The sequence below is a fragment of the Leptosomus discolor genome, chromosome 1, assembly GCF_034619465.1.
Source record: "Leptosomus discolor isolate bLepDis1 chromosome 1, bLepDis1.hap2, whole genome shotgun sequence".
Taxonomy (NCBI): domain Eukaryota; kingdom Metazoa; phylum Chordata; class Aves; order Leptosomiformes; family Leptosomidae; genus Leptosomus; species Leptosomus discolor.
Window position 1 is genome coordinate 193,156,108 of NC_141391.1, and position 27,162 is coordinate 193,183,269.

General features: G+C 39.1%; 1 protein-coding gene across 2 annotated transcripts in view; it reads left to right on the forward strand.

Annotated features, from left to right (window-relative positions):
• CPED1 (cadherin like and PC-esterase domain containing 1) overlaps positions 1-27,162 on the forward strand; it is a 156,379-nt gene that overhangs the window by 57,675 nt on the left and 71,542 nt on the right. The window contains exons 7-16 of one of the 2 annotated variants that reach the window (XM_086473206.1): positions 8,379-8,521; positions 9,920-9,992; positions 12,651-12,818; positions 13,826-13,930; positions 14,817-14,986; positions 16,995-17,054; positions 20,208-20,275; positions 20,609-20,653; positions 22,523-22,709; positions 25,608-25,776. In XM_086473206.1, coding sequence (XP_086329332.1) covers positions 8,379-8,521; positions 9,920-9,992; positions 12,651-12,818; positions 13,826-13,930; positions 14,817-14,986; positions 16,995-17,054; positions 20,208-20,275; positions 20,609-20,653; positions 22,523-22,709; positions 25,608-25,776 — 1,188 coding nt within the window. The remainder of the gene's footprint in view (positions 1-8,378; positions 8,522-9,919; positions 9,993-12,650; positions 12,819-13,825; positions 13,931-14,816; positions 14,987-16,994; positions 17,055-20,207; positions 20,276-20,608; positions 20,654-22,522; positions 22,710-25,607; positions 25,777-27,162) is intronic. The other variant, XM_086473201.1, reaches the window with a different exon arrangement.

Here is a 27,162-nt window from a genome sequence, read left to right on the forward strand (position 1 = left end):
GTGTAGAGAATCAAACGCTGTAATGCTTGTCTTCCTGGAAGACTGAGCATAACATAAATGCCATCTCTGTTTTCTGTCATAATTTCTAGAGCCTTATCATTTCTCTTTTCACTGATATAAGAATAAAAATCTGTCTGGACTGGGGAGATCAAAACCATTCTGTTTCTGGCAACAAGCAGGCAAGAAAGCATCATGAAACTGTGTAACAGGGCACACATAAAGCGGTACTCATCCCTGGGCAGGCTATAGCTATTTCTGCTAATCTGTAAGGTTAGAAACACAAAACTGGAAGTGGAATATATATCTTTATGTTTAATAAGTTCCAGTGGACTTTTATACCATGCAACTCTTTACTAGATTTTTTAATCCATTAGTGCTTTTTGTCTTCCCAACGTCTTGTGGCAATGAGACTCTACAGATTATTTATGTGTTGCTTGAGAAAGAATATTTGTCTGCTTTAAAACTTCTACTTGATTACTTAATTTCATATTCCTAATTCTTGTTTTAAGAGAAAGGATGATTAATCCCTTCTTCTTCACCTTCTCCATGTCTGTGCCAGTCTGTCATGCCGTGTGCAAATACAGTTAAAATTCTTCCTGGAGTTCTTTTCTGCTCTTCTCATTATGAACATTGCAGTTTATCTAGTAAGGGCTCTAGACCAATTATTGTTTGTAACATGGGAGTATGACATAAGTAAGTCTTTACTCTGTTATCCAAGCCCTTAGCTCTCTGCTTTCCTCATGGTCCCCAGATCCTCTTGCTCTTGCTGTTCAATCCAGGCAACTCTGTAAGCATGCTTCTCTGAGGCTCCCAGCTTTCCTAGACCTACCTCACTTTACTCTGATTCTTCTTCTCATCTTCCTTTTTGCTTTCCAGCTTCCCTTAGTCAAGCTGATCGACAGTTCTTCTCACAGCGAGCTAAGAAATGCTGTTAGTAAATCATCTTTACTTTTCCACTAAGAAGTAGATGCTGGGCTGGGAAACCATTCTTAGTTCAGTCTCAGTCAAAGGATCAAATTTAGTGGTTGCTGAAGCTAGTGAGCAGCTTTTTGTCTTTGGTCTCAGTCTTAAGAGCAAGGCTCTTTAGAGGAAACCTTTCTCAGATGGTCTTTTCTTCTCCATGTAAATAAGTTATTAAAGTGTTAAAGGACAAGACTTTTTTTTTTGTCATGAAGTATTAAATAACATCTCTTTAAAAAAACTTTTGTAAAGAAAAAAAGATTACATAAGCGGGAAATTTACTGCATAAAATAGCTGAAAAATAACGTGGTTTCCCCCTTCATCAAGGGCCGTGTTAGAGCTGCAGAGAAATGGCACATCATAACAATAAATCAGGAGTGGAAGAAACAGACTTACCTAAAGCTAACACTATAAATTTATAATGAATTACTGCACTGTTTTCTCTGTGATGTATTCTGGAACCATTGTTTTGATTATGGGTACATTTTTCTCCCATTACATGTCTTACAACTTGCTGTGATCAGTGGAGAGGTCTGCCTGTGCAAGCAGGCAATATAGGAAATAAGCTTCATTGTAAAATATGTCTTTTCTGGTCTTCTATGTGGAATCAGTCTCTATTTTTGCAGATGTCTTAGCTATTTAGATACCTCCATACATGTAGTCAGAGAGATTCTCGTTTGTGTGTAGAAGAGTATTTTCGTATCTGTGGATGACTACTTACACCCAAAAGTATTTGGACTTGAAGAAATTTCAGCGAATATAGATCCAGTAAGAAGAATGAATTCACAAAAATGAACTCAGAGTACAAAGCCTATACTGAAAGTTGTCAGAGATTAATTGAATTGATTCAAGTGAAAACATCCTGAGCTATTTTCAAGGGAAGACAGTTGTCTTAAGTCTTTTGAGATTCTGTAGGTCAAATTGAACAGAAAGAGTGCAATGGCTCTGATGCACAGCAGAACAGTCTGGAGAGGACACTCTTCATTATTTCAGAAAGGGTAATTTCTTGAAACTGAAGGTCATGCTTTTGTTCCTCAGCCATAAAACTTGCTTTCAGATATGATCCTGATAACTTTGTCTGCCGTCTAGTTTTGAAGGCTACAATTATGATCCAGCAAAGTTTTTTCAAAATCTATTCATACAAATCCTGTAAAGCATGAGGCACGAAATCCTGAACTGTAAACCTCAAAACTACACTGAATTACTCAGTAGTCCCAATGCCCTCTTATCTTCTGTTTCTTTGCCTCTTGAGTAAGTTCAGAGCTCAGCTGCGTCTCCAAGGGTGAGATACTGTTGCACGAAAAATTATGAGTTCACATTGTTTAACCAAATCCAGGATAGAAGTGGCTAATTAATAGTATGTAATTAACTGGCAACCAGTAATAATAATGCACTCACTATCAATTTCAGTAATAGAAGAGGTGAACCATGATACAAGACACTTCAAAACTGTTAATAAACATTGCACATTTCTAAATATCCTTCTGTAAATACCCTCTGAAGCTGTAGTCACACCCATCCACTCACCCACATTTACCCAGACCCTATCTCACAGGCGGCATGGATTGTAAACACAGCCATATTCTCCTGGGATGCAGCTTCCCATCTTGCGTGCACCTCTGCTTGGAGAAGTGGGGGCTCCAGCTCTGCGTGTGCCTGTTTCACATGTACCCATACAGGACCCATGCGCATCCTTACACCCTAGTATTCCCTGCAGTCTAGGCAGACACTGTGACTCCAGAAAGCTGACTTCTGGCAGTGCCTCACCAGGTTTTGACTGCTGCTGTTTCCACACTACAGTCTCTCCCCTTGCTGCAAATTTTCATGCCACTTTTATATTGTTTTCCAAGCTGACTCTTTCCTTGTTTCAAAAGTCACTTCGTAATTTCCTGGTTACTGTTTAACCTCGCTGATGGTTGCCTTCCTTTTTATCATGAGAATTTTGGGACAAACATCCTCCCAGACAACTCTATATATTCCAGGCGCACAGGTTTTGCTGTCGGTGAGTGGGCTGTGTGAGCACTCCTGCGGTGTATCTCCTACCTGTCTTCAGTGTCTCATTTAGATTCCCTGTACAGTCACTGGAGGAACAGAGCAGTTTTAGATTGCAATTAATGTCATCATTTTGAGGCATCTACCTTAGGATGGCATAAATCATGCTCTTCAAGCCTCTGTGTCCTGCAGTGAGGTATAAAAGGAACCTACACATTCAGCTTGTACATAGACATAAGCCATGTAGTCTTGTAGGGTGGGATTTCTCCGCAAATTTTGACACCTGAGTGAATTGTCTTCACACAACCTGTGCCTCTGAGCACCTATTAACAATCAACAGAAAGCTAGTCGATGCAGTCGGTGAAGGCAGGTGTTTTAAGTTTGCATTTATTGCCATTCCTGGGGTTAGTCACAGAAAATCTTTTTTGTTTGTCTCATCAGGAGGCAAGACTGTACTAGGACTGAGCTAGAAGGCAATCTCAGAAAGGTCGCTACAGTTCATTTTTATACTCTTTCTCAGGGCAATCCTCAGCTGACCACTCAGCTAGCTGCCCCAGGCTGCCACAGTATTTCTCCCAAGAAATTCATTTGCAGAAAAATTGCCAGAGGAAAATCCTCTTGAGGGAATTACTACAGTCACCATAACATCCAGCCCTGTGGGTGCCACACTTCTCCGCTCTCCTTGAATCCCCATGACTCTATGCATGAAGCTTGCAAATCAGAATTCTTTTGTCAATTAAATTACATTCTTTCAGCGTGTCGGGTCTTTAACTAACGGTTCAGTGTATATTTGAGGAGCCAAAGTGATCCATGTCACTGAGATCATAAACCTTATTTTAATGACCACAGATTTTTAGAAGTAGATGTCAAAGTGGGTAGAGAAAAAGCATTGTAAAATTAATACTGAGTTAGCTAAATTATTTTTTTCCAGTGGTTTATCCTAAAGACAAAGTAGTTATCAGTGAGCAAAAGGTCAATGAGTTAAAATTAATCTTAAGAATATTTCTAGTTCATTCTCCCTTTACAGAAAATATATGCTTGATCCATGTAATTTGACTGCATTTACACACTTCTGTAAGGCATTACATAAATATGTGCAACATACCTCCAATTGTATGCATCCAACATGTGGATGAACATCTTCGAACTCTTGAAAAGTCTTGCAAGTCTGTATACAATGATGACATTGTACAAAATATATATGCATGTCTGCGTTAAGTTTTACAGCCTACTAAAATTTAATCCCTATTCCTCTGCTTAAAAATTTGACAGCCAGAGGTCATCTTTCCCCCAGACTAAATTCTTATGATTGCCACCAGTTTTTCCCATTCTGTCCTCTTTTACTATCCAATGCTGCTTTTAATCATGCTCAATCAACAATGAGATTGAATCTTGTTGGACAGGTAGTCTGTTTCCTCTGAAGGTGACAGAACCAGCATCAGTAGTGATCATCTGAAGAAACCTTCAACTCAGTGACTTCAGTATTTTGCAGTTGAATACAGATATTTATATACCTTCGTTGGGCACACTCAGAAGAACTTGAGGTTGTTTCAGGCTTTAACACTTTATCACCCCTAATCCATACAGATTACATTTTCCCTATCAGTTGCTGAGAAACCTGTAGAATTTGTAGGAGTCAAACATAACCAGAACCTGTTTAAATAGGATTTTTTCATTAATTGGAATTTAACCTGAAGTATTCGTCTCTTGTTTCCATCAGTCCTGAACCAGGCTGACTAAATATTTATTTTCGGTCATTGTCTTAGAATAAACATTGTCCTAAAACCTGATATCCCCTAATGAGAACCTGTTGAGCAATGTTTCTTTTCTAGTCTGGCTAAGGAGGGCTGTAAATAAAAGGCAGTTCCTTGGAGAAGCCGGTTTTACTTTAATGCCTGTTGAGTTGGAAACCATTGGCTATTATAGCAAACAACATGCTTTAAATGCAAATAAGGCACATCAGCCTAGTTTTCATCAGTTCTAACTAGAAATACATGCATAGTGTGTCCTTTGTGTTGTGGTGCTTAGGAATTGATTTACAGTGAGGAGCAAAAGAGCTAACAGGGCCTTTTCTGTCCTTCTTAACCTTCCTTCCAATAATCGCCATCTTTCCTTACAAAATTCTTCAACTCTTATGTTCCCTATGCAGCAAAATAACACAGCTTCTCACTTAACCCCTCAATACTCACTGCAGATTTAGGAAATTAGAGAAAAGGTGCAAGCCACTGTAGCAGGAATGTGAGTGGTGTACAGGATCTGGCAGAGATGCTGGAAATAGTTGTCAAAGTCAGCTGAAGAACCACCATGTAGTTCCACCTCGGTGAGATGAGTCTTCATTTTAAATTTTTTCGTTTCACATTAACAGTTTAATTAACTGGGTTTGGCTGAACAAGGAACTGAAATGGGGCAATTTCGCTCAGAGATTAATCTAAAACAGAACTGATTTGAGAAATGTGCAGCTTCTTGTTCTTAATCTTTGTACTACTCTGTGGGAGAAACACAGCTTTGGTGATGGACTCCCTCAGCCTGTTGCGGCAATGAAATGGCATGTGATCTGAGGATTTGCGTAATCTCTTTCTAAATAGCCATTCCAGGGGTCTTTTGACTTAGAGGCTCATGGAATTGCAGTACACATGGAAAACTTTCTACCACATAAAAATACGGTGTTATGTAACTCAAGATTTCAACATCATACGAATATCCAAAGGGCATAGTTGAGGCTATGTGTGCAACTGTTACTTTGCTATTTCCTGGCAGTCACAGGTTTCATTTTTATAACTTTAGTCACATATACTGTTGTCATTTTTTTCCTACCAGCATTTCAAATAGCTTCATCAGAAAGAGGAGAAAAAGTCCCAGGCAATGCAAACCTTCAGCCCAGATCTGTGCATGGGGAATGTTTCTTTTAGTCAGTAAAGCTTGGGAAGGGAACACTTGTCAACATAAAACCAGAGGTGACAAGAGCAGGAAGACAGGCAGACTGACTTCCTACCCACCAGTTACTTTCCAGCACAACAGAATGGAGTTACTGGAACTGAAGGGAGCAAAAAACAAAGGAGAATCAGTGTTAGCTGCATACTTGAGTATTTCCCATGGGTGGCTGTAGGAAATGATACAGTCTTTTCTGAAAAGGAAAGTGGAAATTTCTTATTACATTTAACGGCAATATGCTGCCTAAAGAAACTGAAAACCGTTCATCCATGCCAATGTAGACCAGGGTGCTTGGCAGTATTCATGCTGACAAGGGGAGGCTCCAGCGCTGTCTAGAAAATTCTATGGACTAGAGCGCACAGAAGTGTGTTATAAGATCTAGTGTCAGCACAGTGAATGCATCATAATATGTCAGCAGTAACTACAGGTGTACCCCGGGGATCCCTACTGGGTCCATTCCTTTTTAACATCTTTGTTAAATATCTGGATGATGGGACAGAGTCTACCCTCTAATGACACAAAACTAGGAGGCGTGACTGATACGTCAGAGGGTCACACTGCCTTCCAGAGGGACGACAAGAAGCTGGAGAAATGGGCCGACAGGAACCTCATGAATGTCAACTAGGGGAAGTGCAAAGCCCTTTGCCTGGGGAGGAACAACCTCAGGCACCAGTACATTCTGGAGGCCAACTAGCTGGAAAGCAGCTTTGCAGAAAAGGACCTAGGAGTTCTGGTGGACACCAAGTTGTCCATAAGCCAGCAGTCTGCCCTTGTGGTACACCTGGAGTACTGTCTCCAGTTCAGGACTCTCCGGTGCAAGAGGGATGTGGAGACAGTCCAGCAGAGGGCCACTAAGATGATTAAGGGACTTGAGCATTTCTTACATGAGGAAAGGTTGAAAGAGCTGGTACTTTTTATCCTGGAGAAGCTTCTCAGGGGCTCAGGAGGATCTCATTGACGTGTATGAACACCTGAAGGGAGGCTGTAAAGAAGACAAAGCCAGGGTCTTTTCAGTGATGCTCAGTGACAGGACAAGAGGCCATGGGCACAAGCTAAAACAGAGTAGATTCTTTCTGAACATCAGGAAACACTTTTAACTTTGAGGGTGACTGAGCACTGGCACAAGTTGCCCAGAGAGGTTGTGGAGTCTTTATCCTTGGAAGTATTCAAAAGCTGTCTGGACACAGTCCTGTGTAACTGGTTGTAGATGACCCTGCTTGAGCAGGAGGGCTGGACAAGATGACCTCCAGAGGTCCCTTCCAACTTCAACTATTCTCAAATTTTGTGATTCTGTGATCATGTTTTAGAGCCAAAATGTCACATTAAACCTTGCTGTGGACTTCTGCTGAAGGCCAGTCTTGGTTAACCCATCTGCTGTGGATACTTGTTCATGACTGTAGTAGTCAAAGGCAGCTAGAGAGATGCCAACCACAGTCCCCAGTGGGGTTGCCTAAAGAAGCCTGTGTGCTTCCATCATGTTACACCAGTGGAACATGTATAAGTGGATGACAAGAGAAAATACATAATAGCATTTCTAAGTCAATTTAGTAGAGGAATTCCTAGGAATAATCAGAAATTGTTCTTTTCTGAATATCAATAATGAATGTGCCTTATGTGTACTTTATGAGCTTTACTAGTAGTACTTTTTTTACTATACAAATGTATCTGTTTGGTAATATAGTACTACTAAATGATCTAATAGTTTTACATGGTTCAGGCATTAATTGGGTTCTGTGCCATGTGGTAACTCTGATGGAAACATGGTTCAAAGGCAGCCCCTTTCCTAGTGCAGAGGACTCTGGTGCAACAAAACCTGCCTGTGTCCCACTTCTCACTGAGGCTGTATGTTGTTCCAGTTGTTTCCCTGAATCTCTATCTGAAGTGATGAGACAGGTGAGTTCTCATGAGTGATGAAAGCAGCCAAGGACAGTGTTGTGCAGGCCCGTGAATATGTCACTGGGAAGATTCACAGGCCTAAACTCCACAGGATGTGCAAGAGTTCAGTCACAACACAGGTTGCGGTGACTGATCATTTTTTCAACATCTTTCTTCTGTATGCTGTTTAAAGCTTTTTAACCTGGGGTAAGGATTTGTAGTCAAAGTCAAGTGGGATAGCCCTTGGCCCAGTATATTGATGAGAGAAAAGACTTTTACTTTGTGTGTGCTCTTACCTACTACTGAAGAAATATGTTTGTAGTTTCCGTTGCCTAGAACCAGTTGACATCAAAAGGTTTCATCAAAGTAAACTTAGACCGTGAGAAATATTTTTTAAAACCATTAATGCAGACTTTGTTTCTGATACACTTATTTGTAAACAAAAAGTCATTCCCTACTAGTATGCTGCTTGGAGCTTTACATGCCACTTTACTGTGCAAATGACTGAGAACTGAAGTTCACAATCGAAGGCAATTTTTACTTCCACCAGCCTTTTAGCTTACGATCTTGAGCACTGATTTGCTACAAATGTTCAAAAATATGTGTAATCTCTTTCACAGCTGCAAAGGTTTTTTGAGATATTCTTCAAAAGCAGTTCTCCCCAACAAGCCTTCAACAACATGAAGGAAGCTATAAGTAGACTTCTACTTATAACTGAGGTCTTCAGTGAATCATCTGCCTCAGGACCAAATTCTTTCAATCAGTAAGTGACTTGCAGTGGTTGTTCCTATGCTATTGTCAAGATAGATACTTAGAACAGAATAAAAATTGTAGAGGATACACGACTCCTAAAATAATTTTAAAAAATCCTCTCTATTTCATACTTCCTTATAAATTGAGGACATGCTACATTCAGGGAGTAAAACTCTTCAATACCCACAGTGTTTCTGGTTTGTGCAAAGGTTGTGATGAATACATAGGACCAGATGCCTTGTCCTGACAAAGTGTTTCAGGCAGCACAACTGAACAGAAATCACTCACAATTGGGCTAGCCCTAACATATATAAAGCTGTATTTCCCTTCAGTGAGCCTTCTGTCATATGTCAAATATTTAATGTTAGAGTAGCCCAGATGGTTCAGACGTAGCTGCGGCAGGCAATCTGAACAAGAGACACTGTAGAATACTTATGAAATGCACCTTATGAAATATACTTAGGCAGCAACAGTCACATTTCTGTGGGTGTTAAATCATTGTAATCACTTCTTTTAGAGTGTTACAGTTCTTACACATAAATCAATTTTTATTATGTAATATTTTTATTAATTAAATTATTTGTTCTATATATGTTATGTCAGATCCCTGACATTTTTATGATAAATACTAAATAAGTTACTATTTATTACGTTTATATATTTTATAAAGCTATTTGAGAACCCAGGTGTTTTAGTAGCAGTAATATAAAGCTCGTTATTAGCTTATGTGAGTTGGGAATAAAGCTCACATTGTGAGTGGAAAAGGTAGTAAGGAGAGGAGGATTGTAACAGGAGTGGAGCTGTTTTGACAGTGGTCCAAACTCTAACATTTTTTTACCAATGAGATGGATCTCTCTTGTTTATGTAACCCAAGAGTTGCTCAGAGCTCCTGGTCCGTGCTTTCAAACATCCCCGTAGCTGCAGCGCAACTCTTCGGCTTCGATGAGCCCAGAGAGTCTCACCATCCACTGCCTTCCAGAATTCTTCAAAGCTTTTGCAGGACCTCCTTCTCATCAAAAGGCTTTTCCTCCTCCAGTGTAGTTCACCTCCCTCACTGGTTTAAAAGTTAACCACATACGCTTTAATATAGCACTGATTTCATCAGCTCACAATATGACTCTATCCAAGTTTAATGCCTCTGTCTCTTCTTAGAAATTTTATTCAGTCTGTATCATGTGCTGTCTCTTGACCCATGTGTGTGTTCTTGTTGTGTGTTCTCTGGACCTGTGTGTGTGTGTCATTGTATCATAGATAGGGACATGGTTTAGTGATGGACTTGGCAGTGTTAGGTTTACGACTGGACACTGTGAACTTAAAGGTCTTTTCCAACCTAAGCAGTTCTATGATTCTATATTTCACAACAATACCTAACATCACTGAATCTGATTCCTGTTATATTGTGTTTCAGATGCAGACAGTGTTTTCAAATGCTAACCTTTGACGTTGGATTTGGCAACTCCATGTACCCAGTAGTTCTTGAGGTGAGAAAATTATACAAATTGTTGCTTGACCCAAAGCACTTACACCAAAATAACACAGAAGGAAGCCCTCTTTGATAGGTACCTTCAAATCTCTGAGAAATGTATAGATACATTAACATTAATTTTGCCTGAAAGTGGAGAGTTGCAGATGGAGAAATCAGCTTGTAAGGGACAGAGTTCCCGTGATGAAGTTCACCACACCATTGAAGTGGGCAAACCTTTCAGTTTCAGCGTTAAAGGACTATTACCCCAACTGAATATCAGCAAAACAAAATCTGTAGGAAGCACTGCATGAAAGTGGATTTAGGTATTAACTGTGCCAGAAGAAAGATGAAGGGAGGAAGTTTAAATACTTTTAAACTTTTAAAGTTTACTTACTTACTTTTTAACATTTACTTACTTGTAAACTTTTAAAGTTTAAGTTACAATTCTTTTAACTTTTAAAAATAAATGTTAAATAGTTATAGGCTTTTAATACAAATTATTCTCCATGAATTATATTGTACTTCTTCAGTTCATGACCTGCTTTGACCTCCACTGTGCTGCCTCTTCCTGGATTGTCCTCAAGGCCCTCAAAACCAGAGAAATGTGACATGTGGCATAAACTCACTGTGTCAGTTTTGTACCCCTCCTGCCTCAGAATAGCCTGGCCAGAAACAAAAGTTATGCTGCTTTCCAGCTGCTTCTCATTACCCCTGTATATACATATGAATATGTATATACCTAAGTATATAAAATCTTTGTCCACACAAAAGGCAAAAAAAATTAGTAAATATACCCTGAGAAATTACAGGAGAACATTTTAAAAATTCATCCTCAGTTAAAATCTGTTCAAGTTTCTAGTAAGAACAGTGTAGTCATCTTTCCATCCTTCACCAAAAAAAAAAAAAAAAAAAAAAAATCCTTTAAACACATAGGAAAAAAGGACATACGAAAGTTTGCATGAACTAAAAAATCCATGAAGACAATATCCTTAATTAGTCTGAGAAGACTTGTTTGGTTGGTATAAGAAACATGACATTTCATAACAATTTAATAATTGTATACCAGGCTGTAAAAGAATTCTCCCAGGAGTTGTTTGAAATCTAAACATAAAGCATAATGTTTGCCTGCCTGTACGTTAGTCTCAACTATTAGCCATAATCCATAAATGTACAGTAAATCAGTAGGGTTTAATAGTTTCTTATGAAAATACAAATGACTAAAAAATAACAGTTGATAATTACTATATTTGACTTTGAATAGTATCCCTTGAAAAGCATAGTGTGCACACACCCCATGCAGCTTGAAGTTAGATAAAAAATACTAATTTATTCATATTTTATAAACATGTGTTTCTTCATTGTGTTTATATCTTGTAAAACTTATACTTTTGTCTATAGTAACTCCTAAATACCTGAGTTTTGCAAGAGGTATGTTGCATTATAAGCTGACATTTTAATTTTTTTTACCAAATTTCAAATCAAACATATGAAAAAAACCTCTCACATGAGAATGCAATATTGTGCTCTATCCACTGGAGGTCAGCAAACATTGCGGTGTGTACTTCTGGCAGAAAATTTGACCACAGTGTGTAGTTTTGACAGAAAAAGTTTGCTGATGACACCAAGCTGTGTGGTGCAGTCTACAAGCTGGAGGGAAGGGGTGCCATCCAGAGAGAGCTGAACAGGCTTGAGAGTGGGTCTGTGTGAACGTCGTGAAGTTCAACAGGGCCAAGTGCAAGGTCCTGCACCTGGGTGGCAGCAATCCCAAACACAAATAGAGTTTGGGCAGTAAGTGGATTGAGAGCAGTCCTGCGGTGAAGTACTTGGGGTGCTGGTGGATGAAAAATGGCATATGAGGCAGCAAGGTGTGCTCACAGCCCAGAAAGCAAATCGTACCCTGGGCAGCACCAAAATAAGCGTGGCTAGCAGGTCAAGGGAAGTGATTCTTCCCCTCTGCTCCGCACTGGTGAGACCCCACCTGCAGTGCTGCGTCCAGCTCTGGGACCCCCAGCGTAAGAAGGACATGGACCTGCTCAAGCGGTTCCAGAGGAGGGCCATGATCGGGGGCTGGAGGACCTCCCCTATGAGGACAGGCTGAGAGAGCTGGGGTTGTTCAGCCTGGAGAAGACTCTGGGGAAAGCTTATGGTGGCCTTCCAGTACTTAAAGGGGGCCTACAGGAGATGTGGGGAGGGACTCTTTATTGGAGGATGTAGTGATGGGATGAGGGGTAATGGTTTCAAACTGAAAGAGAGTAGATTTAGATTAGCTATCAGGAAGAAATTCTTCACTGTGAGGGTGGTGAGACACTGGAACAGCTTGTCCAGAAAAGTCGTGGCTGCCCCCTCCCTGGCAGTGTTCAAGGCCAGGTTGGATGGGGCTTTGAGCAACCTGGTCTAGTGGAAGGTGTCCCTGCCCATGGCAGGGGGGTTGGAACTAGATGGTCTTTGAGGTCTCTTACATCACAAAAAAAAAAAAAAAACCACAAAAAAAGCAAACCCACAACAAAAAAACAACCCAAAAAGATGTAGTGCAACATTTTTTATATTATACTTCTGTGTGGTCTATTAGTGTTATTATGACTTTTTTTTTTTATAAGTAGTTTCAGCTCGGTATATGTGGTTATGAGAAGATTGGACTTGATATTCAAACTATATTCCTATGTTGTTTTCCAAGGTGTATGAAAACTTTGACTTTCAAGATGAGGATGAATCAAATATTCAGGACCAAACTTTCAAAGAATTTCTTTTTGAAGATACTTTTAAATTTCTCTTATCTAATGAATCCTCAACATCCAGTTTCATAGAAGCTTTACAAAAAATATATGGATCAACTTTGAGCAAGGTAGTTCATTCCACCTTTTTCTTATTATTAACTATTTGAATATATTTCATTCTAAATTGTATGCTCTTCTGAAGTTGTTGGTGCCAACTTATAGAACGAAGAATCTATTTAATCGAAACTATCTGTTACTGAATTCTGGGAAATAAAACTAATTATATTGAACAATTGGATTTTCTTTTACAAAAATTCCACTCTCAAATTATGTCATTCCCCAAAGTGCAGTACTTTAAAGATATATTTCAAACTTTAAAAAAGTCGTTTCCCCACCATTTTTAAATAGTCTTTTTTAAAGTACAAGTTTGTGTGTTTTCATAAATGTAGTATTGATTAACTCAGACAAGTAGATTCATGAGTATCAGAATTAAGTTTTGTTTGCTACAACTTTGTGTCTTATTCTGAATGCAAGATCCAATTACAATTTTTACATTTATGGGATCTGTATAAAATTTGCATCACTAGTGAAAACTATTTCTGACAAGTTGGGATCCCCTTTAGCAGTATTTCTCTCAGTCTGAGCACTTTTAAGGGTGTATTTCTGAGAAGCCCCCTGCTTGCAAGACTTACAGGGACTAAATTATCCGTAAGATTTCTGCCACTCAGACAGGTGTGACTAAAACAGGATCACAGGTTCTAAACTTGTGACATGATAAAGTAGGAAACCATAGACATATATGTATGTATAGTATGATTACCTAAGTCTGTGTTCTGTAGGAGGCCAGACCACATTTCAAACTGTCCACTTCATTGTCTGTGCATTATGCTGTCTCTTCCCATCGTAGTTTCTATGGGTATTTTTCTATACAAAGCTGATGTACAGGTTACTTTATTCTAGACTAAGAAATGGGAAGTGCTATCAAGGAGCTGGCTTGACATGACTTTGGATGAAGCTAGGGCAAGTCGAGAGCTGCTGTAACCTGTTACTTCAATTATCAAAGGGATTGGGATCTAATGAAAGCACATTGCTTTCCATGTAATTTCACCAGAACATGCTGCCCTTTCCTTCATAGGATGGAACTTACTACAGAGAAGATGAGCAATGTTTGTCTTTAGAAGAGATAAATTCAATGATTACTTTCATAAAGGAGCTGAAGAGTCTTGGACAATTTGAGCTGGTAAAATAAACAGGGTTTTGTTATATTGGATATATATTTTATGTAAATCTCTTAACTTTTTCCTTTATTACCATTCTTTGCTATCTCTGGCACATGTATTAGGCTGGATAGACAGGGAAGCAGGCATATAGAGGTTATGCTGTTTTTATTTTGTAGGATTTTTGAAATTTAGAGTAAAAGATATAAAGAAGTAAAACAGAGTTTGCGTTGAGGATTCATTGAAAAGGACAGCTAAAGCAGAAACAGAGACCAGAATACAGAATGAAAGGAAAAGGAGGAAAATTATGTGAGCTGGTAAGAAAATAGAATGATAATGAAGCAAAGCAGGTGTGAATGGAAGAACTGGAGACAGCACTGAGATCATGACCAGAGAATAGATATAGATGAAAAAGTGGCAAAAAAAAGCAGGAGGAATAGGTAATATGTCATCTTCTTCACACTTCAAGTTCATTTTTGGAGAGAAACAGAGATGGAGGAATAACAGTCAGTGTCTGTGAATAGGCATGGCAGTTAATGAGGGAAATGATGAGTATTGGGGAAATAAAAGATCTGCAGCTGGATCTGTTGTTCAGAATGTCTGCATATCAGGATTTCTTCTAGACCTCCTGGATGAGTATCAGGGTTGGAGGCTGACAAGACTTTCTGAAGTGAGATTGAGTTGAATAGATCTGGAAGTCGAATCAGAGACAAAGGAGTTAGACTTCCATGTCAGTACTAGTAATCCTGATTTGCAAGGCTGGGCAAGACAGTAATTTTCTACAAGTGTGGGAAGGAGCATTAATATATATCCATCCAAATGTTATGTGCACTGTCTTCTGATAATTTCTCACTTCTTTGCATTTTCCAAAGGCAATGTGCAGTCTCTAATCAGTGTCTCTCTTTTCAGCTTTTCCCTTCTGCCACACCCAAGATTCAAACTTTACTGCGTGACCTTTATCACATGGTAGACCCAATGAGGCAGCTTGGTTCAGTCCTGACTGTGCATTGGTTGCTTTCCAGTTTACTTGAACAATTCCAGTTCATGACTAAAGAGGCACATATAAATTTTTCAGAATGGTAAGATAGCTATTATATGATATGTTCTCAAATTATATTAATTGTGGTAGCTCCAGTGCTACTTAATCCTTCATTAGATTTAGGTGGATTTATAACACTTGAGACGAAGGTCCATCATCACATCATGGAGCATTGTCAGCCATTTTTCCATTAGAGGTGTAACTAGTTTTCTACATATTACAGTTTTGTTCCTTTGCTTTTTTTTTCTAATACAGAGGACTCTGGGTTAAAAAATTAATTGGAGGTACAGTAAATTTTTTTCTAAGAAATATGAAGTAAATAAGGTAGGTTGTTTTTGAACAACTGCAAACTCAAAATTAGGAGTGCTTACCAGGGTTAAGGCTGTCTTTTAACTTATTCACCAATTAAAACCAAAACTTTAAAGAAAATACAAAATTTGAGGTGAAGATTTTTCCAAAAGGGACTAATAATTTTGAGTGGCTCTAAATTTTCTGTCCAGCAAAAGACAGGTCAAAGAGCATAATACTCTGAGAACCTCATTTTAACTCTTTTTGAGAAGCTGGGAAAATATTGTAATGACAAGGTTAGATCCATTGAGCTTCTGGCAAGAGATTTTAACTTTCTTAAGGAGGGAGGGAGGAGGGAGTGAGGGAGGGAGGAAGGGAGGAAAGAAAAGAGGAAGTAAGAAATGAACGGAGGGAAGGAGAAATGTGGTATACTGTATGTATGGTATAAAATTTGTAAAAATGCATTTTCTGTGCTCATTATCTCTTGGCTAATGATGCTTTATATACATGTATGCCATACTTCTTTACTGACTACAGGCACATATGATTTTGCAAACAAGGGCTTGGGAACAGAGGTGCATTAGACAGTGTGTGTGCTCCATTTCACTGAGTCTCAAGTTAAATGTGCGAATGACATTATTTTGTACATTTTGCTTGAAGAATGCCATAGTCACTATGTAAGATATCTGAAAATTTTCTTAAGTTTAATTTTGTTCCTCATCAAATTAGTTGTGGCTTTCAGTAAGTCAATAGTCATCTGTATTTTTCTTTGCTTAGCTATAAAGTGGAGCTTATACTTTACCACTGTGCTAGGTAACTGTTTATTAGCATTTTGAAAATACACAGTTCCATGAATGTGCTAAGTTTTATTGTTGTTACTGCCAGCCACTTCATGAAAAGTAGCTCAAAGATGCAGCTGCTTGCATTCATTTGTAAGCCCTTGCCCTTTTGCCAAAATATTTAGGTTTGCATATCAAAGCATACCAACCTTTAGCAGCTTTCTGTTCTAATCTAAGCTATGCCACTCACTCACTTAGAGTAAGCCCCTTGGTCTTTTTTTTCCTTCAAGCTGAACATTATTCTGTGTGTAGAAATATGTAGAAGCACCATGACCTTTCTCCAGGGCATAGGCCAATCTGCTGCTTTGCATTGTATTCTTCTGCAATGGCTAAAGCTAATAACACTCTTCTGTTCATTCAGTCTATAAAAAAACATGGTTTGACATTGGTAAATCATACCCTTCCACTCCTATAGCTACATGCATGTGATTGGTGATGCATGTGTCAGATATACATGTAATTATACTTAATTGAAAGTAAGAAAGAGCTTAGTAGAACTTAGTTCCCAAATAACTCAGGTATGCATTCCCTCCAAGCTTTGCTTAATCTTTTCTGAGATTCCCAGCTTTGATAAGTTTGTATATCAGAACACTTTTCCTGAACTTCTTCAATTAAGGCCAGGCTGTTTGGTTGATTTATTTAACAATACTTTCTTACCTGACTTTGCAAAATTGGTATTTCCATTTACAAAATCCAGTGATTTACATAGCTGACTGTCCAACCAGATCAGATACTTATGGGAAAAATAATGACTTCTGACTCAGGTCTTGTACAGTTATTCTGTTCACTGAACGGGAATCCATAGAACGGAGACAGGATTTAAAGAACTTTCCTGGTCTACTTTTCTTAACCCATTTCATTTACATGACTAGTTTTGAAACCTTAAATGGTATTAGTGAACTCTCTGAATTCCTTCTACAGGAGAAGCAAGAATAACTCTAGAAACTCATCTCAATCTATAATGAAATGGTTACAGCCTAGGTGAGAATGGCCATCTCCATTGTGTTTGCATAAGACAAAACCCTAAGCAGGTCAATAAAGTTGCAAATACTGTCATGAAATCAACTGATATATTTGGAAGTGTTACTAGCTTCCCATATGCAAGCCCTTTTTAAGGTCAAAATAGAAGCACCAGCCCCCAAAATGAATTTGGGTTGGAAATAATTTTTTGGAGTTTAACTTGGTCATGTTCATCACCTGGGCAGTTTGAGAAACGAACATGGTTCATATGATGAGATAGAAGACAACAGCAAGGAAGTCTGGATAAGATCACTGATCTGCAATGGGAGGAATGAGAGACAGAAGGAAGGAAGAAAGGAGAGAGATAGTTGGGATCAAGTGCCAGGAAATCAATCCCACTTTTGAGTCTGCCTGCAATTTTATATTTCTCTTTCAAAGATGAGCACAAGGTACTTCATTTGGTGAACCAAACGAACCCATGGAAACTGTGACTGAAGCAAAGCAAACACTCTACAAGACAGACAGCTCACACTGCCAGTTAATCAAACAGAAAAAAATTGCTAGTGATCATGTCTCACAGAATTTGCAGTGGCTCCTCATTTTCAAGAGAGGCTGACAAATCATCATCTAAAGAAATAAAACTCATAACTCTACTGGATACAGAAATGTGGCCTCAATTTTGACTTTATGACCCATTAAAAATTGCACCATCCAGAACCACTCATTGGAGGCCCCAAAAGTAACTAGATTTTTTCCTTTTTATATTTCAGTCTTATGAAAGATATTATCTGTTTCTACACATCCTTCATTGCTTATGTCTCTGATTGCTTAGACCATCAGAGCTACATTACTATTGCTGCTGTCAATCTTTTGGCTTTCTTGTTTGCTGAATCAGAGATTCTTAAAGGACACATTTGCTGTTTGTGATGTACCCAGCGGGGATCTTTAAAAATGTGATTCACAAGCATGCAGTCACCTGACATACAGTCACTAGTTTCATCAGAGCTAATTGCAAAGTGTGTAGGTAATGCACACATCTGCGCTTGATAGCTCCCCCAAGATGCTAAGTAAATAAGGGGCCATTCATATGGACGAAGGCCCCTTCTTGAGTAACAGCATGTGAAGGGAAGGACTTGGCCACCACTAAACATGTCCCTAAGGGCATCAACTACATCTCTTTTAAATACCTCCAGGGATGGTGAATCAACTGCTTCCCTGGGCACCCTGTTCCAATGCTTGACAACCCTTTTGGTGAAGAAATTTTTCCTAATATCCAATCTAAACTTCCCCTGGAGCAATTTGAGGCCATTTCCTCTTGTCCTATCATTTGTTACTTGACAGAAGAGACCCAACACTCACCTCGCTACAACCTCCTTTCAGGTAGTTGTAGAAAGCAATAAGGTCTCCCCTCAGCCTCCTTTTCTCCAGACTAAACAACCTCCATTCTCTCAGCCACTCCTCATAAGACCTGTTCTCCAGACCCTTCACCAGCTTCATTGCCCTTCTCTGGACACACTCCAGCACCTCAATGTCTTTCTTGTAGTGAGGGGCCCAAAACTGCACACAGTGTTCGAGGTGCGGCCTCACCAGTGCCAAGTGCAGGGGGACAATCATTTCTCTAGTCCTGCTGGCCACACTGTAATTTGAGTATTCTTCGATAAATACAGTAGTCTGAGCATCTTTCTGTAATATCATTTCCAAATATTACATTTTGATACCCTGCTGTAATTAGATAATTATTATATCTCTTAATGTTGTCCGATGATAACTACAATCTCCTTATAGTGTTGACATGTACAAGTCATGTTGTTCCTTTGGGAGCCAGAACCTTAGAGTGATGGTGGCTGCCACACTCCTGAGGTGTCCTCTGGCTAAACCAAAGTCTGGCATTTTATAGAGTTAAGACATCCTATTTTCATCTTACAATAGGGTTTGGGACAGGACAATTAAAAAGGAAAAGTGGAGAGAAAAAATTATTTGACAAGTGTTAGCCGTTACCTCCTTGGCCAGCAGACAGACGGGTGCAAAATGACTTATAACTTGGAAAACAAACTCTCTAATAGTTTATTAAGTGCCTCCTTTGAAGGAGGTCATGAATGTGCATGAAATTAGGGTGGTGTCTAGACACCGCAAGCTCAGAACTGCATTTTCATGCACAGAGACACACAGATCTGCCAGCTGCTTCTTTCCTTATCTCATTTAGATAATGCAGAAATTTCTGTTTTGTTATTCGACAATTTACCTTTTGCCATGATTGATTTCAAGATTGTTTTCAGCGGCTTCTGTTGAAACATTAATGATAGTTGATTGCACCAAACAATATTGCCAACTCCCTTCCTTGCCCCAGGCAGTGACTTTGTGTCTTTCAAAATCTGAACACAATGGGCAGAATTATCTGGGAAGAAGCTGCTTTATGACAACTTCTACAGAAAATACTGAGAGGAAAACACGTGAAACCTTCAAGAAATACTAATGGACCTCTGCAAATGTCTTATAAGCCAGAAGTCCAGTGCATGGATTGGAGAGAAGCCTACTGCCTTTCTTTTACTGTGCTCCCAGAATGCTATATGAAAGTAAAAATCTGCAGAGTTAGCAATATGGGTACCACTAACATGTTGATTAATTTTTGCAATTGATTTGTCTTTTTTCACTTTTTCATTTATATATACACTCTGGATGTTGGTCATGAATTAGCGAATAAATCAAAACACACAGGTGTTCCATTACATGAATTCATGCTAATGTTGGTACAGATATTCACCTAGACACAGGCCTTCATATATATTTAGTTGTTTTTGAACAAAATCTAAGTTTAACCTCAAATATATACAAAAAAAGCATAATACAAACAGTTAAGAGATATGCTTTAGGTTATTTTAATCTTGGCTATATTCACTCTTCCTTTTCCTAGCCATTCAACCATCTTTTGAAATTTATTTCTGGCTTTCTTTTTTCGTGATACATGCTACAATTTCTTATGCAGTGTGTGATTTTTGTCGTTTTCATTCAGGTAAAATTGCTAATGCTGGGAACATGAACCCAGAGGTTTCATCTTTCCAGGAAGAATATTAAAATACCATGTACCCTGGGTTGCCATATAGAAATTTTGGAAAATGTTCCATGGTTTCTGTTGCTTCTATTCATGTAGAAATACGTCTGCTCTTGAATTGACAGGAATTCTTCTCAAGAAAATGCAAGTCCTAAGCAGAATGTTCCTTCTGACTTCAGGAAGAATCATGACGGTAAGGGATCAGAGTAAGGTCTTTTATATACCTCACATTTTTCCTATTTGTACTACTTCTGATAACAAGTATGATTTTGATTACATTGGTTTGGATTCCAGCTGGAAGGTGTTGCCTTACTGCATATAAAAGACTAATTTCTTCCTTGTCTGTGTGAGTTGTTCTGCTGAACCCATGAGCAGTGTTTATGAGCGTAAAGCAAAGATCTCACACTGCAAAGAATAAAAGTACATTATATCTTTTATAATTAACACAATGAGAGTTCCTTCTCCTACAGGATTGTGAATCAGACTTAGAGCAGAGTATTATTAACTATTTCTGTTTATCTTTCAGCATTGCGTTATTCCAGTAAGACTAAAGAAAGACAATGCACCTATGGTAAGTCAAGGTCTTTCTAGATCATAAGGGGGAAGAAGAGAGATTATTGAACAAATTTCTTAGGCTGTTCTGCATAACCTTTCAGTGAATGGAGTGCCTGCGAGCTGTTATGCTGAAAAATAAAAAGGATTTTTAAGTAGCAAGAGTGTTTATTAATCACTTAATAATTAGGCTATTATGTTAAATAAGCCTGAAGCACAAAGTTAAACATTGCTATGCGTGAGTATTAACGTGAGTATTCCAGCACTCATTGATTCCTTGCTGTACTTCAGTAGACTTTCGCCCCTTATTTCCAAGAACTTTAGCATATATTTGTTCATGTGGGATAACCTTTAAACTTGTATGGAGTTTAATCAGTCCTGTATAAGGCCAATCTTCAGCTCAGTGGTCAGGCTTTAAAGAGCTGCTTAGGAGAAGAGTTTTTCTAAAATATCTGCTTGTAGGAATATTTAAAGTATATTTAAAGATATGTAAAGATTTAAAGTGTATTTGTCTTTGGTGGGAGCAATGCTTTCTGCTGCCTTCCTCATTGAGATGTTATCTGAGGGAGCCGCTTTATAAACGTGAAGCAATTGCTCTGTGATGGAAAGGCTTTTCTACCCATTGTGCCTCATTTCCCCTCTGTTACTGATCTCATGGTGACTCCAGGAGCTCCTCTGTGCCTGTCAGAGGCCAGAAAATCCCCCAGGCTGGTTGACTGGCATCACCATTGCAACTGAAAATGCCTCAATTCATTTTAATTTAGAAAATTTCTCATTTTTAAGATAGTAGTGAGATAACCTTTCTAGGTAAGGCATACAAGATCTGGAGAACTGTTCATACTCACCTGTATGATTTTTTGAACACCTTCTGTGTGTCAATTTATAAGCCTCTATTCCCTTACAAAATCAGCCCAAATTCTGCTCTTCCACTGGAAAAACTTCCTTTATATTTCAATTCATGCAAGAGAGTGATGAAATAGCCTGTTTTGTTTCTCAGGGCAGATATTTCAAGGTAGAAAAGGCCCACATAGAACTGCTTGCATCATTTATGACCCTTTTAAGCCATGTTTTAAGCCACAACATTTTTCAGAGGTTATAGCAAAAGAGTTTCCTCACTGGAGTGTTTTCTGAAGTACCCAGTTTTAAACACATCCTACAAAATATATACAGAAAGCAAGTTTCAAATGTGTAATTATACTGTAAATCCGAATCCAATAGGTTGGATTAAAATATTTGTCATAAGTGGGTTACCAGCAAATAATCATTCTCATGAGTCATTTGGCAAGCACTACAAAATAAAGGATACATTTGAACAAATAGGATTTGATTGTGGAGATTTCGTACGCAGGGAAGGAGCCGGCATTTGTTGATTTAGGGATTTTAATAAAACATTCTTCCAGCTGTACTGAAAATGACCCCATGGGTCTAGATATCTCCATGTGACTTGATCTTATGAACAGTAAGAGTATGTCTAACTTATTTTGATTTTTATTAGCAATTACACATGTACATAAACCCTGTACACAGGCTGGTACCTAAGTAGGTTATGAATTTTGGCCCAACTCTTCTTTAAGTTTCAGTTAACCAACCGGAGACAGGATCTCCCAGACCTAATCCTTGCATTTTCAAAGGCTTACTCAGACTTTGAGTTTTGTGACTCTGACTAGTCATTGGGCACTGAATGATTAAACTCCCTCCAGAGTCTAAAAATTTCTTTCAAGCACCAATACAAACTCCACTAAGACCTTGAGGCAGGATTATCAGTCTCAGAGTGATCAGGCATTAAAAATCTTGCCACTGTACATGTTATCAATCTGCCAGAAGTTGCATGTTACTTTAAAATGTTCCTACATTTCACAGTTTTTTCTTTGATGCCTTCTTGGAACAGATAAAGATACCCTATCTCATATCAGGCAGATCTTCACCAGTCCACAGCTGGACTTGAATCCTCAGTTTAACCCAAAGATCAAAGAATACTACGCAGAAGTCCCATTCGACATGGTGACAGTGAAGATAGGAGCAGAACCCTCTAACTGTCAATGCCAAGTACACCTTGACGAGAAGAAAGGGCCAAGGTATGAGTGACAAAATATGAGTGTAAAAACTAAAAGTTTCCTTAACTTTGGAAATACATCAGAATATTACAGAATTGTTTTGTGTTTCCAAAAGCACAGAATGCCTCTAGATTAGTCACAGGAAAGTCAGAGGGAGTTCAACACTCAGAAATTTGTATTTATTTGTCAATGTTCTGAAGGCAATGATAATATGTTCTCAAGTCATAATTAACTCTATCTTTACAGAGTGCACAGTTGCTAGCATCTCCCCCAGGTTCTTCAGTCGCTCACAGAGTCAAAGCTGGGTCGGAACAGGCCATCATTACACAGTATGCAGCAAAGAATTTGAGCTTTCATATCCAGGCCTTGATTTTGCCTAAGCTACTGCCCTACTGGGCTTGGTCCCTCAGACAGCAGTCTGATTACCAGGGTCAGAGTAGGGTAGCTGGGATCAAAAAAAGAAGTAAGGTCAAGTTTACTCATTCAGAATGATCCATTTTCATCAGAAATACACGATAAGGGATTGTCATAGAATTGTAGAACCATTTAGGCTAGAAAAACCTTGTGAGATCATCGAGTCCAACTCTTAGCCTAACACTACCAAGTCCACTACTAAACATGTCCCTAAGTGCCATGTCTTTTAAACACCTCCTGGGATGTTGAATCAACCGCTTCCCTGGGCACCCTGTTTGACAACTGTTTTAGTGAAGAAATTATTCCTAATATCCAATCTAAACCTCCCCTGGAGCAACTTGAGGCCATTTCCTCTTGTCCTACCACTTATTATTTGGCAGAAGAGACCAACACTCACCTCGCTACAACCTCCGTTCAGGTAGTTATAGAAAGCGATAAGGTCTCCCCTCAGCCTCCTTTTCTCCAGTTTAAACAACCCCAGTTCCCTCAGCCGCTTCTCATAAGACCTGTTCTCCAGACCCTTCACCAGCTTCATTGCCCTTCTCTGGACACACTCCAGCACCCCAGTGTCTTTCTTGTAGTAAGAGGCCCAAAACTGCACACAGTGCTCAAAGTGCAACCTCATCAGTGACAAGTACAGGGAAGTGGGACGATCACTTCCCTAGTCCTACTGGTCACACTATTTCTGATAGAAGCCAGGATTCTGTTGATCTTCTTGGCCACCTGGGCATACTGCTGGCTCATGTTCAGCTGGCTGTTGACCAACACCCCCAGGTCCTTTTCTGCCAGGCAGCTTTCCAGCCACTCATCCCCAAGCCTGTAGCGCTGCATGGGGTTGTTGTGACCCAAGTGCAGGACCTGGCACTTGGTCTTGTTGAATCTCATACAATTGGCCTTGGACCATCAGTCCAGCCTGTCCAGATCCCTCTGCAAAGCCTTTCTACCCTCAAGGAGATCCACACTCTGGTGTTGTCTGCAAACCTACTGAGGGTGCACTTGATCCCCTCATCAAGGTCATTATCATTGATAAAGATATTAAACAGAACTGGCCCCAATACTGAGCCCTGGGGAACACCACTTGTGACCGGTCACCAAGTGGATTGAACTCCGTTCACCACCACTCTTTGGGCCCAGCCCTCTAGAGAGTTTTTTACCCAGCAAAGAGTACGCCCATCCAAGCCATGAGCAGCCAGTTTCTACAGGAGAATGCTATGGGAAACAGTGTCAAAGGCTTTACTAAAGTCCAGGTAGACAACATCCACAGCCTTTCCCTCATCCGCTAAGTGTGTCATCTTGTCATCAGCAAGAGTCCCAGCTTATCTGATCTTTTAGGGAAGTTTAAACCTGGAGAATAGAGGGGAGAGCAAAATCACTAAACATCAGATTTGAGCCCTGACCCACAATCATCCACGACGTTTAATTGCTACTATGATCCCTGGCACAGTTTTGGCTTTCCTAACCAGCTCTCTCACAGAGAGCAGCATGTGCCAGGGACAATCCCAATAAGCATTTTGGGCATGATCTGGTTTTGGACGTTGGAAAGGACAACAAGTGTTAATTTATCTGGGTCAGGTACCTCAGAACCAGAGAATTGGCCTATTTACATACTAGCCATTAGTGAGTGGATAAAAGGGAGAGCATGGACAATGATTCTCTTGGGAGAAAGAATCCTTAACCATTACAGAGCTAGCTTTGCTTCAGGGCAATAAATGACTATAAACACACCATCTTTTGACCGACTATGAAGCAGATGCTAGAATGTCTGCTAATAACCAGACAGTCTGTACAGCTGTTACTTATCTAATGCCTAATACACTTCCTTTGTTTTCAAAACAAAGTTCGTCTTGATTTATCAATTCTTCCACCCAACTTAGTACTGTTTTAATGTTAATCACCTTGGCAGTCAACAGAGATATACGCAAAAAGCTTAAGAGATTTCTTCCTTTTGAAAGGAAAACAGGATAGCAGTATGTACTTTACACTGAAAAGTAAAAGCCCTGGGTGTGCAGGTTCTGTGTCTTTCAGCATTTCTCATTTCCCTGCCAAGGGAAGAAGAGCTCAGTCCAGCTTTGCTCTTGTCTGTCACTTTGAGCAATTTGTCTGGAACTCCATCACTTTTGGCTAGAGGACAATTTCAACAGCTGGCTGACACCTCTGATCTTATTTATCTCCCTGCTAACTTTACCATGAACTTGGACCTGCCAGGAATTATTGTCCCTAGTGGCTCCATTCACAGATTTCATGTTAGAGTTGTTGCCACTGCCACTGAAGATGTTTTCACTAAGTTTCACTGTCAGTATTTTGTCTTCCTGAAAGAATTATAAATTGTTACAAATCTTATTTTACACTGTTTTTTATTTAAAATCATATGTATTTTGTTAAGAGAAAGAAAATGTAAGAAATGGAAGCCTCAAGGAGCAAGTAAAGTTTAGCTGCCATAGCTAAAGCAGTGTAAATCTCTGTTTCTTTAGGGTTTATTCCACCTCTTTCCTGTTTTGCTTGCAGCATTGCTAACTACCCGCTTGGCCTTGGATTGAACAAAGTCATCATTCTCGTAACAGATGATTCACAGTCCAGCCCGCAGATTGTGAGCAGCTACAAAATCACAATTTATCGAGAGGACCGCCCTAGTCTGCCTTTATTTGATGACTATATGATGTGTGGGTTTGTGCAGGTATCGTCTCTATATCTTTTGCTATACAAATTTATAGTGATTTTGACTAGTTTCTGTTTATCCATCAGTATAAATCAGGCACATTGACAAAAGGTGGTGTAGAGTCAGTTTGGTGAGATTAGAATTTGAGTTCTAAACATTATGATTGTATGAAATACAGCATTTACACAATGTTTTGGATATAGCAAGTCCAGCATAAGTACCTGTTACAGTTACCATGTATTTGAGAGCTCCAGGTTAATTAATCCTCGCTTTGGTCAGCCAAAACCTTACCCATCAGAAAGCTGTCGTTTGCTTGTGAGAAACCAGTCCCTCTGTACTGCGCAGTGCACAGACTGCTGTTTTCATAACTATCTGTCTATGACATTGGAAATACTTTTAAAAGGAAAGATGCTTATGATGATGGTGTGGTTTATCAGTGTTCAAGGCAAATGCTGCTAGATGATTTATGAATGGAAAGTGTTTATTCTAGAAGTCAAACAAACACAATGGAAAAAAAAATATTTGATGGTTGCAAAGGAAGGGGTGACTGTTGCTTACATCACATTTATCCAACTATAAATTTGAGAATGCAAATAAATTACCCCTAACAAATAGAAACCATTAGGAAGTGGTGGTTTTTCTTGAATGAAAAGAACGGTGAGAGTTTGTCTGACAGGACTAAAAAGTGCCTGAATGAATAACGAAAGAAAGGAACAGTGAAGATTTCAGTTAGTGAAACTGTGGTGATAAAGTTATTCTTTGTAAGGTAGAAAACCTGGGACACAGGATGGAGCAGAGCTGTTTGGGTGTCAAAGTTTGAGGACTAAACTTTGGTACTTGATATGCTACACAAAGATAAGCCAGTCGATTCAAAGAAGGAAGTGTCATGGTGAATCATAGTCAAGAGCAGTGCTTTTGTCTGTGGGATTTTAGGCAGATTAAAAGGTTTGGTGGGTTCATTCTAAATATTAGAGTATCCAGTAGGAATATATTTCGTCACAATTAATTCTACAACCAGGGAGCAGGATTTTCAAAACCATAGAGTTGAAACTGTCATTCATGTTCATGTCAAATGTCTAATCCTGTCTTTCTTTAACTTCTTTATAAAGATCTTTATATATCAATATATCCTTTTGGTAAAACTTATTTCCCTTCTCTGGTTTCTTTCTATATACTGCAGAAGAGGTTGGGAAACCAGGGTGGGAGAAGGCAGAGCATTTCATGTGATGGGATAGATCAAGAGGGGTGTTTTTTTCTTGTGGAGAAATAAGCACTGGGGCTTAAAACAGGAGCCAAAGAGATTACAAATGTTGATAGCAAATTGTACGTTGACAATAATTATGTCAATCTGCAATTCAGAACTGACAGAGAAAATGTATGTAGTAGTATTGGCCTACTGACTGC